The sequence below is a fragment of the Moschus berezovskii genome, chromosome 11, assembly GCF_049115385.1.
Source record: "Moschus berezovskii isolate FMDL1 chromosome 11, NW_MosBer_1.0, whole genome shotgun sequence".
Classification (NCBI taxonomy): Eukaryota; Metazoa; Chordata; class Mammalia; order Artiodactyla; family Moschidae; genus Moschus; species Moschus berezovskii.
Genome location: NC_142470.1, coordinates 98,870,070 through 98,887,000, shown reverse-complemented (window position 1 = coordinate 98,887,000; position 16,931 = coordinate 98,870,070). Strand labels below are relative to the sequence as shown.

Sequence of the window (16,931 nt, the reverse complement as noted above, 5' to 3'; positions counted from 1 at the left end):
CACTAGTTAGTGATTTTTAAATTCTGTCTTCCACTTAGACCATTTATCCAAACCACAATGGGGTTATCAAAATAGCCACATTAGGCAGGGAAAAATCACAGTCAAAGCTAATCAGAAAGTCATCGCAAGCCCTAGGAACAGAGTACCCTTTAGTGGCTCTGTCAGAACCTCCCTTGACAAGGATGCACAGCTGATTATCTTACCAGAAAGGGCAACCCATCTGACTGCCAACCAAGTATTTTAGCAACCTGGTCTCTTGTGACTGGGGGAGGGGATGGGACATTCTCTGTTGGCATTCTATAAATGAACTTAACAAAAGTAACTTTTAGATCTTTCCTCCATTCTAGAAAACCAGTCTTCTGGGGGCAATTCCAAGAAGTTATCTTTGTTTTCCAACTTCAATATGAGAACCTAAGTGAGTCCACAAAGAGCACTGAAAAAGAAACAGGGTTTGTGGATGGGCAGCCTCATAACCATAACTACGGTAAGCAGGATCTGAAGCTCCTAAGAAAACTTGTAAGCCTAAGAAATCATCCACTTTCAATTTGTCCCAAAGCCCATAGCCCATTGGCTTCCTTTTTCCCCGTTCAAAATCCTCAAAGAGAAATTGGTGACCCCTTCGACACAGAGGCTGAGGCTAGGAACATTCTGGTGCAAAAAGTAAGCAAAAGTCCAAAAGACTGAGCAGATGCAAAGAGCCAGGTTGACCAGATGGCAAAATCTAAAAGCCAAGAGAGGTGAAAGGAGATAATGTTCCTTTTCTTTTCCAAGCAGAAACAAGGAAGATTCCACTAGTCCAGGGACTCCCAAAGTATACTTCACAGCATCCTCCTCCTCCTCCTCCTCATCATCATCATGTCCAAACCTAAACCTCCTGAATCAGAAGGTGGTGGTAGAGCCTTTGAAGTAATCCTGAAGCAGTGGTTTGAGAACCATTGCACTAAACCACCAAAAGTATTTGCATTTACAAAGGGACTGAAAGGCTTGGGGTGACAGGGTAGGTTAGGAGGTGCACTGGCCCCCCAGATGTCTGGGGTATGCTCAGTCAGTGGGAAGAATCTAGGAGGACAAGGCCAGCCCCTTCTAGAAGGGGACTGGCTCTAACTGAACTTCCCAGTGGATCCTGTCTCTGTCTGATCATGTGTAAAATTAACCTCAGGTAAATTGGAGGGACTGATGCTAAAGCTGAAGCTCCAATTCTCTGGCCACCTCATGCGACGAGTTGACTCACTGGAAAAGACTCTGATGCTGGGAGGGATTGGGGGTGGGAGGAGACGGGGACGACAGAGAATGAGATGGCTGGATGGCATCACCGACTCGGTGGACATGAGTTTGAGTGAACTCTGGGAGTTGGTGATGGACAGGGAGGCCTGGCGTGCTGCGATTCATGGGGTTGCGGAGAGTTGGACACGACTGAGCAACTGAACTGAACTGAACTGAAAGCTGAAACAATCAATTTCCAAGCCAAAACTCTCAAGAGTACATGCTGGGTGAAGAGGGCTCTCTCACTAAAAGGATCCTCAATGCCTAAGTGCCAGCTCCCTTGAGCAAAGATCAAGGATTTTAATGTGGAAATAGGGTTTCTGGATAGATATTCAGCAAGTTCTGTTCTGTTGGCAAGCTGATCAATGACACAATTTACAATAGTGTTAAACAAATTCCCAGTACCTTCTTCCTGGTACTCTAATCAAAATTATCTTTAGTACAATAGTTTGACCCAAAAAAAGGAAGTTACAGAAGCTGTGCAAAGAGATAAGGCCAATCATCAGAGATAGGGAGACGGTCTGAAGAAAGAGAAATGGTTTCCCCTCTCCCAGCCCTGATCATTATTCTTTCCAACTGCACTACCAGCAGGGGTAGGCAGGAAAAAAAAGAGAGGCAGTGAAGAGGCATTAGATAATGTGTTACCCAACACAGTAGCCACTAGCCATCTGTAGCTATTTCAAATAATTAGAATTTTGAAAAATTAAAGTCAGTTCCTCAATCACACTAGTCACATGCAAGTGCTCAGTACTGCAAGCAGCTAGTGGCTGCCTCACAGTACAGGGCAGATATTGAACAGTTCTACCACTCTGAAAAGTTCTACTGGACAGTGTTGGGTTAGAAGAACCTGCAGCTCTTTAAAAGAGGGGAGGAGGAGACCATCTGCTTCCTTTAAAGGAAGAATATCTCCTTTTCTGTTAGCTGATGATCTAAGGATAAGATACTAGGAGAAAGAGCTAACACTTTCCTGCCATAAAAAGGCTCAAAGGGCATTAGTTTTATGAAGGGAGAAAGGCTTCCTTTCCCTTATTGGTCTGAGAATCTGCTCACTCCCCTTCTCACAGGAAACACTAAAAAATCTACACTGGCTGCTATTACAATTTGTAACTCACTGTTCCCAAGTGGAAGTTCATGGGCCATGAGACAGACTGTCCAGGACTCATACTACTCGGGTTTACAGATCTTCAAAAACCTTTGCAAGTTTTGAGTATGGTGATTTGGTCATGCTTTTAACTAAATTTTATTTTTTAAATCCATTTGTTTTCCTGTAATTAAAGGTAGATAGATAATATTTTAAAAAGAAAGAAAGAAAAAGGAACAGACAGGGTGGAAAAGCACCAATAATTCTATCACTAAAATAGCCACTATGACTTTCCTTCCAATCTTTTTACCAAGTGTTTTCTGAAGTTTTTTAATATAAATATATTTATTTTAATTGGAGGCTAATTACTTTACAATATTGTACTGGTTTGGCCACACATTGACATGAATCCACCACGGGTATACATGTGTTCCCCATCCTGAACCCCCCTCCCACCTCCCTCCCCATCCCATCCCTCTGGGTCATCCCAGTTTTCTGCAGTTTTTACGATGATAGCATTCTTTCCCTTCCTTGGGATGAAATGAGCACCTGTATTTTCTAGTTTTCTTTGTTTCATTTTTATATAGCACTTTTTTAATCTACTGGAAGCATTTATATTGCAATCGAGTCATAATTTCTTTCAGATGGGTTTCAAAGATTTGTTGGACTAACACACTTTGTTTCTGTATTTTGGAGCCAGGTGACAACCTCAGTGGAGCTCAAATCCTACAGTCCCAGAGACTCCCTTGCCCAACCCCAGCACTGAAACAAGTGGGGTTACCCTCAGGGCTATCCCCAAGGACACACAAAGGATCTAAAACTGTCTCCCCTACATGTCCTACTCATGGTCTGAAATTCCTTTCCCGGGAGGTGGTCTGCTGTGGTGGGAAGAACAGTGCATTAGAAGTGAGAAGTTTCCACCTCTTCCAAGCTCTAAGGCTCAAGAGATGACCATACAAGATGAGCCCCTTACTTAGATATCACCTCCTCCACTCACACTTTTATTGAGTACATATTAGGTATAATAAACACAGCAGGAATAGCCAGCACTCAAGAGTGATCTCTGTAGCTGTGCTAGTATCTAGGAATGTCTTTGGTGATTCCTCTCCATGAACTGAGAGCAGCTAGAGTAGGAGCAGAAAGAACATCCCAAGGAAGCTTCTGCACAGCAGGTGAAAGGGGATACCATTGTCCTTGGATACCGAAAAACAGAGAACAATGGCTGAACCTGTGGCCATCACCCAACCAGATACTTCTGGTGTGGTGGTAATGGGTGCCCTCTGTAGGAAGGCTCTTTTGGAGGAACTGTTGAGAGGGATAGCCCCCGAGAGTTACCACTCGCCCCTTTGGGGAGTGCTTTCTACTCTGGAAGCAGGGGCAGGTAGTAGGGATCCTAGACCACCATACTGCCTAATTCCAGGAAGCACCGTTCCCACAGACCACATCATGGGGCCTAAAAAGTGGATGGAGCGTTCTAGGGTCGGACAAACACAGGCTCTGGTCATTTGGATCTGGCTTTGTGCCTTGCCTCTGGCCCCTCCCTCCCCTGTAATCTAAGGCCAAGTCATTCAATCTTTCAAAGCCCAGTTCCACATCTAAAAGTGGACAGAATAGAAGGGCAATAGGGCTATTGCTGCTGCTCCTAAGGCGCTTCAGTTGTGTCCGACTCTGTGCGACCTCATAGATGGCAGCCCACCAGGCTCCCCCATCCCTGGGATTCTCCAGGCAAGAACACTAAAGTGAGTTGCCATTTCCTTCTCCAGTGCATGAAAGTGAAAGGTGAAAGTGAAGTCGCTCAGTCGTGTCTGACTCTTAGCGACCCCATGGACTGCAACCTACTAGGCTCCTCCGTCCATGGGATTTTCCAGGCAAGAGTACTGGAGTGGGGTGCCACTGCCTTCTCCAGCCTTAGGGCTAGTGTGAGGATAAAAAGAGGAAACCTATACAAAGCGCCTTTACTCTGCCTGACACCTGTCAGTTCTTCCCCCTGCACATGTATTACTTTTGGTGGGCCGATGTGTGTGTCTTGGTGGTCCAGTTGGATCTGAAGAACTGAAAGGGTAGACCAGGACTTTGATTCCCAGCAAGAACCCATGATCTAGTACACAGCAGATGCTCAACACATGTTCGGACACTATCGTGATGGCAAGTCCATCCTTGCCTGTTCTCTTCTAGCTATTACTGAGATGACTCTTACTTGGATTTCACATTTCTTCTCCATCCACTCTTTCTATTGTATTTGCCGAGTACAAAACATGAATTGGGGTTACAGAGATGTGGGGATGACTTAGCATGATTTGGGGCCAGTGTGGAAGTACAGAGCCTACTGCAGTGCCAAGTAGAAGAGACACCCCAAAACTGGATTTTTTTCAACAGGGTCCCATCCCAGTGTGTAAAACCTCTTCTGTTTTAAAATGTCAAAAAGAGGGAGAATAACCAAAAAGGTTAAGAAGCAGGTTCCATTTTCATGCTTTGCTATGCTAACAATGGTGAGTCGCAGCAATCACCGTGACAGGTGGCAGTGTCAAGCCACAATTATGTGTTCTCCTGACTTGCTATTCAGCGACACCACTAACCATAGGTATCCAGGTGTAGCGGCCTAGCCTCCTGACTTCAGACACCTCAATCACCAGTGCATGCAAGCAGAGCTCAGATAAGACAAAAAAAATCAAAATCCCTCCCACTAAAGCACATTCAGACCCTGGGGTCTCATGCATATGCTCCCTGGCCACATGTACCTCTCCTGATGGAGGCCCCCACCTAGCCTCCAGGCGTTGAGGGGCATCACCCGGCAAAGAGGGGAGTCAAGGTCTCCTCCCTCCAAGACCACAGAGAAGGAGCATTATCTGCTCCTGCAGGGCCCAAAGCCCCAGTGGCCACCCCAAGAGAAGGCTCATACCTGGGTGCCGCTGCCTCGCATGATGTCCTCGGGGATGGCATAGATCTGGTTCTCCATCTCAACCTTCTGGAGTCCATTGTCTGTTACTCTTACCCAAAGCACACGGAAGTTGGTTCCTCCAAGGTCCAGAGCCAGAAACTCTCCATGTTCTGCAGAGAGAAGGGCCACTATTAGTTCAGTAAAGACAAGGTATAACTGTTTCACAGAGACCAAAACTGAAAACCCAAGAATCCTGCCATAAACACTGGTCATCTCTGAGTGATGGGATGTGGGTGAAAAAAGTGGGTCTTACTTTTTCTACACACGTGTATGTGTTGCCTTATTCTTTTTCTTAATGCTAAGCACTTGTATACTACTTGCAGGATACACACGAAGAATCAGTTTCATAGCCAACAATGGGGTGCCCACCCCCTCACAAAAGCTGACTATTTCCCAAGGGCTTTCACCCAAGTCCCCATTGAGCTCACAGGACCCATCAAGCCCTGCATCAAGAGGCCAAGCCTCAGTTTTGTTCTTCATGCCCTCAGGACACCCAACACACTGCTACAAGCAAGTGGCCCCCCTAGGCCTTTTGCCAAATTGTGATCTCTGAACAAAATGTAGTCTTGAATGTTTGTACACAGTGACGGCAAAATCCCTCAGCAGGAATGAGAGTCACACGAGGGAGTGGAATGGGATCCAGCTAACTGTAAGTTAAGAGGCCTCGTAAATAAGTCTAGCAGGTGCCACCTGACAAAAATAATCCCAGGCTTACTCAAGTATGAGAGAATGCTGACCTAAGAGTATATGAGACAAAAGTCAGGCCACTCAGACAAGCCACAGAGCGGGGGTGAGAGGGGAGAGAGGGAGACTCTACAGACACAAGTGGGTCAAGAGCTCCAGGTGTCACGGGAAGGCACAGTCTAGTCCCTCCAGGAAATAAGCAGAGCAGAACAGGAAACATCCAGATTCCAGATGATAACAGGGGCTGCGGGGACACACACCATTTTACGGTGCAGAATGGAAGTGCTGAAGAGGTGTGGAGGCCAGAGCCAGAGCTGGGGCTCACGGGGCAGGCCAGGACTGGGAACAAGGTGGACTTGTCCCCTGAGCAGTCTCCTCAACCAGGCCTGCTCCACCAGTCTTCCAGTGCCCTGCCACACATGTATTCTGAAAGGATACATGATTATTTCTGGGGTGGGGATTTACTCATTGGCATGTTTGTCAATACTCAGCCCCTCTCCTGATGGGAGACTTGCCACTGAAGTAAGGGAGAATGGATGAGACGGTCCGGGAAGCACTCTGATTAAGAGAAACAAGGGTTTATTCTGACCCACATGCTCTCAGCAGCAAGGAATGTTTGGTCCTGAGAAAAACCAACCTCTGCCCAGCTCCTTAAGGGCACTTACCAACACAGCCCCTACCATCCAGAGGGACAGCCTGAAGTGGACATCATGCCCCCAAGATTATATGGAGCCTTACCTGCACACAACCCTGGTCTGCTGATAACAATACATAGATAGACTGGCTCTGGCGCCCACATTACCCACACCAGAACTCCAGCCACTCTGGGGACATGGCAGATTCCTGAGCCTCTGAGTTTCAGCTGCCTCATCTCCAGAGCAGGAGTTTCCTACCTGATGGGGAAAACCAAGTAACACGCCTTAAGTACCCAGCACAATACCAAGAATTCAAAACACACTCAATAAGGACTAGAAACTTTCCATCCAGGCTCTTGGCAAACACAGCCTGACACTCACACTTGAGTCTCCCAGGCCCAGCATCAGGGCTGCCTCTCAGACTGAAAAAAAGTAAAAGCAACATTCTGAGGGGAGACTGAAGACATCTGTCTAAGAAAAGCCACCAGAATCTTTGCCAGTGACTTCAGCACTCCTCCTCAGGGGGTACTAGTTTTCTGTCCTTTCCATGGCATCTAGCGGTCCCCCAGCCCTTTAGCCACCATTGCTAGATAGCTACAGCAAGCTCAACCCCATCTAGAGAGACTGCTCCCCTTGTGGCCATGGGTGAATTTTCCAGGCATACCAGTTCTGAGCCTCCCCTGGTAGTGGGACGTCAGCCAGTTTGTAGGGAAAACTATGTGAGGCTCTCATGGGGGATGAAAAGGAAAATCAAAGATGAATCGCCTGCCTCAGCATTCTGCAGCCCAGGATACATGAATCTGCTGAATCTGCGACCGTGGGGGATTGAGGCGGCCGAAGCTGCCCCTGGTTGGTCACAATTCAAGGCTAGCCCAGCTGGATTCACTGGAGGGGACAGCTGCATCAAGAATGGTGGTTTTACAGTATTTGCTGATGGACTGAAGGGAAATCACAAATAATAAAGTACTGCTGATAAATCCATTCCCAAGAAGGAATGTCATTCTTTTCAGACTCCGCCAGATCAGACATTCCTCTTCATCTCTCCTGCCCAATGCCCCTCCACAAACACGCATAATCACAACTAACACAGCCGAAGACTTTAGTCCTTCCAGAGTCCAATATCTCTGAGACAGGCCCAGCATCATGACGCCTGGAGCTAAATCGTACGGTGACCCCTTGAGTCAGTGAATGGACCCCCTCCCTAGTGCCCACCTCCCCACCACGCATGAGCTGCTCACACAGAGCAGCAGCAGGCTTTGCTTTGAATTCCAGCTCAGCTGCTTCAGTACCTGTATGGACTCTCTGAGCATGTCACCTCGCCTGCAGAACAGGGCTCATAATGCTGACTTTCCCAGGGCTCATGAGCTTACATAACATACAGAACCCATTATAACTGAATATACAGGTCCACAGTAAGCCATCAATCAGCAGCTACTGCTGTCACTGTCATTGCTTCTTTGATTATGTAGCTCCTCTCTCCTAGTTCTCAGCCCCTCTAGTTCTTGCCTACTCCTATCCTATTCCTGGCCCAAGTCCTGCCACCACTGTTTACCTTCCAAGCCATCCTAGAAGTCCAGAGCAGAGGGTGTGTGATGTGGTGTGAAAGGAGATGGTATCTGTGGGTCTGGGACAGTCAGACTGGAGGGGCAGGAGCAAGGCTCTGGGGCAGGAGAACCTAGGGGAGAAACCTGTAGCTGGTTTCCTAAGTACAGCCACAGGGCACAGGACCCAGTGAGACCCAGCACCATCATTCTGCTGAATGATTATATTGGGTGTATGAGGCAATGGATTAAGAAAACATCTCATATTTCATTTGCTCATTGACGGTTCACTTGTTAAAACATTTAAGAAGATCCTAAAATCAGAGGTAAGGTTTATTTTATTGTTAAGCAAGTTGTTATGTCTAGAAAACAATTTTAACATCTGATTTTTAAAATGTTCAAACAGTACAAAAGTGGGAAAAAATGAAAAGCAGATACGTCTTTTCTTCCCCACATCCCCAAAGCAACCATTATCAACGTTTCTTGAGTGCCCTTGTGTGTGCTCGGTCGTTTCAGTCGTGTGTGACTCTTTGAGACCCTATGGACTGGAGCCCACCAGGCTCCTCTGTCCGTGGGACTTTCCAAGCAAGAATACTGGAGTGGGTTGCCAAGTCCTCTTCCAGGGGATCTTCCCAAGGATTGAATCCGCGTCTCTTATGATTCCTGCGTTGCAGGTGGATTCTTTACCCACTGAGTCACCTGGGAAGCCCTGAGTGTCCTTAGATATATTTATACTACAAAAACAGGGAAGACTAGGGACTTCCCTGTGGTCCAGTGGCTAAGACTTCATGCTTCCAGTGCAGGGGGCCCAGGTTCCATCCTTGGTCAGGGAACTAGATCCCACATGTTGCAGCTAAAGATCCCGCATGCCACAACTGAAAGATCCTGTGTGCCGCAGGTAAGAATCGGCACAGCCAAATAAATACACAAATACTAAAAATAACAAGCCACAACAACAAAAAACCAAACAGGGTTTCCCTCGTGGCTCAGCGGTAAAGAATCTGACCACCAATGCAGCAGACACAGGTTTGATCCCTGGTCCATGCCACGGAGCAACCAAGTCCCTGCACCGAAACTACGGAGCCTGTGCTCTCAAGCCTGGGAGCCACAACGACCGAGCTCACGTGTTGCAACTACTGAAGCCTGCGCACCCTAGAGCCCGTGCTCTGCAACAAGAGAAGCCACCACACCCCAGCCAGAGCAGCCCCCGCTCGCCACAACTAGAGAAAAGCTCTCACAGCAACAAAGACCCAGCACGGTCACAAATAAATAAATAAATAAAATTATTTAAAAATTGAGAGAGAGAAGACTGTTAGCTGAAACATTCTATGAAAAGAATTTGAATTGCTGGCTCTAAGGATTTATGTTTTTAACTACCAAGTGTGTTAGTCACTCAGTCGTGTCCGACTCTTTGTGACCCCATGGACAGTAGCCCATCAGGCTCTTCTGTCCGTGGGATTTCCCAGGCAAGAATAATAGCGTGGGTAGCCATTTTCTTCTCCAGAGGATCTCCCAATCCAGGGATTGAACCTGGGTCTCCTGAATTGCAGGCAGATTCTTTACCATCTGAGCCACCAGGAAAACCAAAGATATTACCAAACTATCTTCCTAAAAGTTCTTTTCAGATAAACCAACAAATGGGTTTCACTGTCGCCAGTGTCTTGGTCACGTACAATTAATCTTTGCCAACCTCTTGGTCAGAGAGGCACCTCATTTTTTAAACTTCATTTCTTTCCTTTGTGTAGGTTAGACATTTTGAATTACTGACTGGCAGTGTAAATTATTTTTTCCCGTGAATTTTCTACTCACATATCTTGCCTTTTAAACATTTATATTATTTATTTTATTAATCACTTAAAAGAGCTCTTTGTATATTAAAAAGAATAGTTTCATTGGTTGTATATCTGCAATTTTTTTTCCAGTTGGATGATTGCATTCACTCTCCTTTACAAGTCTCTCTCTCCAATTACTTCTAAATGGTATCACCACCACTACAAAAAATCAAAGAAGCAATGTTTTACTATAGGTTTATTTGAAAGATCAAATTCATCTTATACTTTCTTATGTGACTTTTTCGGAAAACTGAAGCCCAGAACCTTGCCTTCACCTCTGGTCTCTGGGACACAGCTCAGACTTCCCTACTTGCATCTGAATTATTGTGGTAATAAAACAATGAAAAGACAGAGGCAGGTGTGGAGGAGATTCAGTTAATTTCTGGCCCAACATGTAGATATTTTTAATAGAAGAGAAATTTGCTAAATGATGTTTATAAACATAATCTATTTAATCATCAATGACCCCCATTTCCAGATAAGAAAACCAAGGCTCAAGTCAAGAAAAACTAAAACCAAGATTTACATTCAGGTCTAGTTTTCCAGGCAAGTTTTCTATTGTAGTGAGCAAGGAGGCTGCTCATGAGAAAATTATAAATCCTCAAATAAGGAATTATTCATTACTGGGGCTCCCCTTGCGGTCCAGTAGTTAGGGCTCTGAGTTTTTGCTGCTGAGTGCCTGGGTTCAGTCCCATGGCACAGCCAAAAATGCAGGAGGTAGGAAGGGGTGGGAGGTGGGATTCTTCATTATCAATGCCAAAAGCATAAAACCCAGAGGTTGCCACAGGCCCTAAACTGGCCTGGGGGGCAAAGGAAGTGTGCGTGTGGCTCAGAAGGTGAGTGATTTGGTTAAGATCGTTCGGGGGTAAAGTCCTGCTAGATTTGACCCCAAGTTCATCTGACCCCAACAGCCACCTCACCCATATTTCTCATGGTGCTGCTTCCTTAAAGCTGAGGACGACCTGACACAGAGTCTAGGATGGAAGCAAGAAGCCATAAAGTGTTGAAAAAGAAAGCAAAAACACCCTTACCTCTATCAGTAACTTGGCCCATCCCTCTGGGCCTAATGATCTCACTGGCTAGAGGTGACGCACCCTTGTCCTCACAGGAACCCAGGACCTACTGAAGCTTTCTGAGGCAGGTGTTTTCGGTGGCCGCAAATTGGTGCTGTCTCATACAATTATACCAAACCCCTGTTTCCAGCTTACTGGACACTCCCCAAGCCCTCTCTGATGAAGGACCTCCTAATTAAGAACATGCCCCTCCAAAATCAGACAAAAGAAGGGGTAACAACCCTCTATCAAAAGACAATAACTCACAGGCCAGGCTTCCCTGTTCCTGAGCCCTGGTCCAGTGGTTAAGAGTCTGTCCTGCAATGCAGGGAACGCAGGTTCGGTCCCTAGCCAGGGAATTAAGATCCCACATGCCATGGGTCAACTAAGCCCATGCCCTCCAGAGGCCGAGCACCGCAGCTGGGGAGCCTGCATGCCACAATTACTGAAGCCCCAGGGCCACAACTAGTGAGTCCATGAGCCACAGCGAAAGGTCCTGCATGACGCAATTGAGACCTGATGTGGACAAATCAATAAATTAACAAAAAAAAAAAGGAACTAGCAATAGAGCATTAGGTCTTGCCACCCTCCATCATACTGCCCAGTGGTTTAAGATTCAGGTTGTTCCCTCTGGCAGAGCTTGTTTGCTGACTCACTCCCCATCCTGGACTACCCCTGTGCCCACTTTCAGTGAGTGTTAGTCACTCAGCCGTGTCCGACTCTTCGTGACCCCACGGAATGTGGCCCACTAGGCTCTTCTGTCCATTGGATTTCCTAGACAAGAATACGGGAGTGGGTTACCATTTCCTTCTGCAGGGGCTCTTCCTGACTCAGGGATCAAACCAGGTCTCCTGCATTGCAGATGGGTTCTTTACCATCTGAGCCACCAGGGAAGCCAAACTTTCAGTGACGTTCTTATCAAATACATAAGGTCAGCAAGATAAAGGGATTTCAATTTCTCCTGGTAACTCACCCACCCCAGGGAAAGGCTGAAGGCGACTAAAACGGCATCTGAGTAACTAAGGGCCTGAACATGATACTCACCATCATCTTGGCTGATGGGACATCAGTAATGTGTTTGAGCAGGCCATATCCCCTGCATGGTTCAACTCACCCACTCCCAATGTCCACGTAATTTGTGAGGGGTGAGAGCCAGTTGAATTTCCCAACAGTTTATTTTCAATCACTAGGTACTTGCCACTAATTAAAATAGATCACCACCTGCCCCTCCCATAGGGAGCTCAGAGCAGTGTGCCAACCAGTGCATAAGGGTGACTTCCAAATCAAACAGGTCTGGTTTTGTTCTGAATTTTTAAGTAGCAGTACCCTTTTGTCAAAGGCAACTGTGTTCAAAAGTGGCAATGCCCTGCCTCGTTAAGGCTGAAAACTGGGCCCACCTACCAACCCTGGGGCTTCCTCAGATGACTAAATGGACTTCTTCCACAAGATCCAGAAGCCTTCTTTAAATAAGTAGCTTCGATGCAGCGTTCCCAGAGCTCTGAGGATCCTAGAAGGTGGCATGGTGCCGTGACAGACTACTCTAAGAATGTATGGCATGGACTCCAATTGAGATGACAACTAAAAATCTGCAGGTCTTGGGTATGTAAGCCAGCAAAATTAACTTTGCCAGACAAACGTTTCAAGGCACGTATTTCCTACATACCTGGAAACACCACAGTCATTACCACATCTGGAAGTCTCTTTTTAAGTTCCAAGATTTCAGATACTCCATTATAGCACACCAACAGGATGCTGAATGCAAAAGTGCAAACAGAGAAACATAAACCTGCTCCAGTTGAAGGGCCTGGAGCACATAATGCTTTTTAAGTGCCCCCCAGAACTCCCAAAACACCAATAGAAAGCACCACTCTGGTACTTTTATACTCAGGAAATGTTTCTTAAGAAACTCAGAGCTGTTACACTAGTTGTAGAGATGTGAAACCACTCTTCAAAGGATTAAAATATGATTGCTACAATACTGTGTAGGCATTGAGTGTGTAAAGGTTTTCAGGCAGACCAACCTGTGTTCAAATCCCATTTTAACATTTAGCCATATTATTAGCCATATATAATTGGGCAAATTCTTAGAAATCTGACATTGGGATTTCATCATCTGTTAAAAAGGGATAGTAATAATATCCTGTCTCGCCAGCACTTCCCCATCTCTCCCTAGGACACAGGGACAAAGAGACACAGACACATGTAGTTTTTGGTCAAGGATCAATGCAATGAAGGCGTAGGGTGTTTGGCATAATGCCTGGCACATGTAAATATTTAATAAACTCCAGTTATATGATTATATGACCATATGGAGGCTAATCAATACAATCTTCATTTTATATCATAGGTACCATATAAATCGACTTATTAAGCTGCATGTATGAAAGCTATTGATCAATCTCTTCACTACACAGCTGTTGATACAATGCTGAGTAACCAAGATAAGAGCTCCTTACAGGGTTCCATGCCAGCTTCCAGGCACCCTATCACGTCTAGTCTCTCTTTATCATACCGTGTGCTTGCATTAGTGACCCCATATCACTGAGGAAATATTTCATCTGTTCAAGCCTTATGAACCCAGGACAATTTTCACTCTTCAAAGATGGGACACAAGGTAGTTCAGCACACTGCTGCCCCATAGAGGACCAGACTCAGTGGGGACTCTATTAAATGAACTGAATAGTCAGGCCTAAGTTACTAACACAAGAATGAATGCATTGTGCTAGCAATGTTGGGGGCGGATAAGTACAAATGCAGCACTAGCGATATGCCTCACGGCCCAGGCATTGAAACACAGCTGGCTGGGTTCAAATCCCAATGCTTCAATTCGCTCACTATGCAGCTTAGAATAGTTGCCTAATCTAAGTCTAGTTTCTTCATCATCATCATCATCATCATTCTCTTCTCTGGAGGGAATTAAGTCTAGCTAGAGGATGGCTTTCGGAGAAGGCAATGGCAAGCCACTCCAGTACTCTTGCCTAGAAAATCCCATGGATGGAGGAGCCTGGTAGGCTGCAGTCCGTGGGGTCGCTAAGGGTCGGACACTACTGAGTGACTTCACTTTCCCTTTTCACTTTCACACATTGGAGAAGGAAACGGCAACCCACTCCAGTGTTCTTGCCTGGAGAATGCCAGGGATGGGGGAGCCTGGTGGGCTTCCGTCTATGGGGTCACACAGAGTCGGACACGACTGAAGTGACTTAGCAGCAGCAGCAGCAGAGGATGGCTTTGGCAACCCACTCCAGTGTTCTTGCCTGGAGAATCCCAGGGACTGGGGAGCCTGGTGGGCTTCCATCTATGGGGTCGCACAGAGTCGGACACGACTGAAGCGACTTAGCAGCAGCAGCAGCAGAGGATGGCTTAGACAGTAAAGAATCGGCCTGCCATGCAGGAGACCTGAGTTCGATCCCTGGGTCAGGAAGACCCCGTGGAAAAGGGAATGGCTACCCACTCCAGTATTCTTGAGGCTTCCCTAGTGGTTCAGAAGGTAGAGAATCTGCCTGCAATGCGGGAGGCCCAGGATTGATCCCTGGGTTGGGAAGATCCCCTGGAGAAGGATTCTATGGGCAGAGGAATCTGGCAGGTTACAATCCATGTGTTCGCAAAGATTCAGATACAACTGAGCGACTAACACTTTCACTTTTTCAGAGGGTAGAGATATACTCAAATAAACAATTCACAATTCAGTTAAGTGGGGAAGTATCAAAAGATCAATACATCAAAACCTTCATCTTACTCCGCCTTGTTGTTGTTCAGTTGTGAAGTCATGTTCGACTCTGCAACTCCACGGACCACAGCAGCCCAGGCCTCCCTGCCCCTCTGTCTCCCAAAGTTTGCCCAAGTTCATGTCCATTGAGTCGGTGATGCTAGCCAACCATCTCATCTACTCTGCCTTAAGACATGCTTGTATCTAAACAAACTTGCCAAGACAATGAGGGCAATAAAGACACACTACAAAGATTGCTTGTTTCTAAGTTGGAAGGTTGGGGTAAAAAGAGCTTGCTAAAAATGTAAATTACTTAACAAATAATTAATTGGAATGCTGGAATATTTGTAGATTTTTAGTTGGGTTCTACCAGAGCTTCTGATTATAATGGTACAAAGCAAATCCATGTTTATGGTCGGCTTTACTTGATGAAAGTGAAAGAGGAGAGTGAAAAGTTTGGCTTGAAGCTCAACATTCAGAAAACGAAGATCATGGCATCTGGTCCCATCACTGCATGGCAAATAGATGGGGAAACAGTGGAAACAGTGTCAGACTTTGTTTTTTTGGGCTCCAAAATCACTGCAGATGCTGATTGCAGCCAGGAAATTAAGACGCTTACTCCTTGGAAGGAAAGTTATGACCAACCTTGATAATATATTAAAAAGCAGAGACATTACTTTGCCAACAAAGGTCCGCCTAGTCAAGGCTATGGTTTTTTTCTGTGGTCATGTATGGATGTGAGAGTTGGACTGTGAAGAAGGCTGATCGCCGAAGAATTGATGCTTTTGAACTGTGGTGCTGGAGAAGACTCTTGAGAGTCCCTTGGACTTCAAGGAGGTCCAACCAGTCCATTCTAAAGGAGATCAATCCTGGGTGTTCATTGGAAGGACTGATGCTAAAGCTGAAACTGCAATACTTTGGCCACCTCATGCGACGAGTTGACTCACTGGAAAAGACTCTGATGCTGGGAGGGATTGCGGGCAGGAGGAGAAGGGGATGACAGAGGATGAGATGGCTGGATGGCATCACCGACTCGATGGACATGAGTTTGAGTGAACTCCGGGAGTTGGTGATGGACAGGGAGGCCTGGTGTGCTGTGATACATGGGGTCGCAGAGTCGGACACGACTGAGTGACTGAACTGAACTGAACTGAACTTACAAGATAATAACTTGATTTGCTTTGGAAATTTCTGTTCAGCAACATGAGCCAATGTAAACATGAATCTTATGGCCTTGGAGGCAAGACTGCTGCTGCTGCTGCTGCTGCTGCTAAGTCACTTCAGTCATGTCCGACTCTGTGCGACTCCATAGACGGCAGCCCACCAGGCTCCCCCGTCCCTGGGATTCTCCAGGCAAGAACACTGGAGTGGGTTGCCATTTCCTTCTCCAATGCATGATAGTGAAAAGTGAAAGTGAAGTCACTCAGTCGTGTCTTAGCAACCGTACTGGAGTGGGGTGCCATTGCCTTCTCCAGGAGGCAAGACTACCTATGCTTAAAGTCCACTTCTGTCAACTGGACTCAGGTGACTTTGGCAATCTCTTTTGGCCTTAGCTGTCTTATTTTTAAACTAGGAATATCTCTCTTATAGACTTTGCATGGAGCATAAAATAGATTGTTTACATAAACAGACATCATGGGTGATCATTAAATGATATCAATTATTCTTGCATTTCCTCTCAAAATGAAACTGCCCCTGAAAGCCATATGCCTGTGAAGCATGCAGTAGGTCCCAATCGGGCTGTATTTGGGGCTAGTACCTCAATCACATGCACAGCCAAGCTTAGGTTAGGGTTGCCTACTGCGAATTCAAGATGGTAAGATTCCTGGCAGATACAATAAACACTTTCTCTATTCAACTCTGTACTGCCAAAAGCAAAACAGGTAGGGGGAGTTACAGACATTAATTATCAGGGCAAGTGGAACTCTCACACAGCATTGGTGGGAGTGTAAAATAGCTTAACCACTTTGGAAATCAAAATTCAAACGATTTTGGTCCAGGAGTTTCTTACGAATTAAACACATCCCAAACCCTATGACCCAGAAATTCCACTCTTAGTTGTTTACTCAAGAAAAGGAAGAAAATGGAAACATATTTCCACATAGAGGCTTGTGCAACAATGTTTATAGTAGCTTTCATCACCTTAGGGGAAAATTGGAAACAGCCCAGGTGTCCATAGAATTCATGTCATATAGGATT

General features: G+C 46.0%; 1 protein-coding gene across 2 annotated transcripts in view; it reads right to left on the bottom strand.

The window, feature by feature from the left end:
* Window positions 1–16,931, bottom strand: part of HK2 (hexokinase 2) — a 163,582-nt gene that overhangs the window by 24,511 nt on the left and 122,140 nt on the right. For both annotated transcript variants that reach the window (XM_055400869.2, XM_055400868.2), the window contains exon 3: window positions 5,244–5,392. In XM_055400869.2, the coding sequence (XP_055256844.2) occupies window positions 5,244–5,392 (149 nt within the window). The remainder of the gene's footprint in view (window positions 1–5,243; window positions 5,393–16,931) is intronic.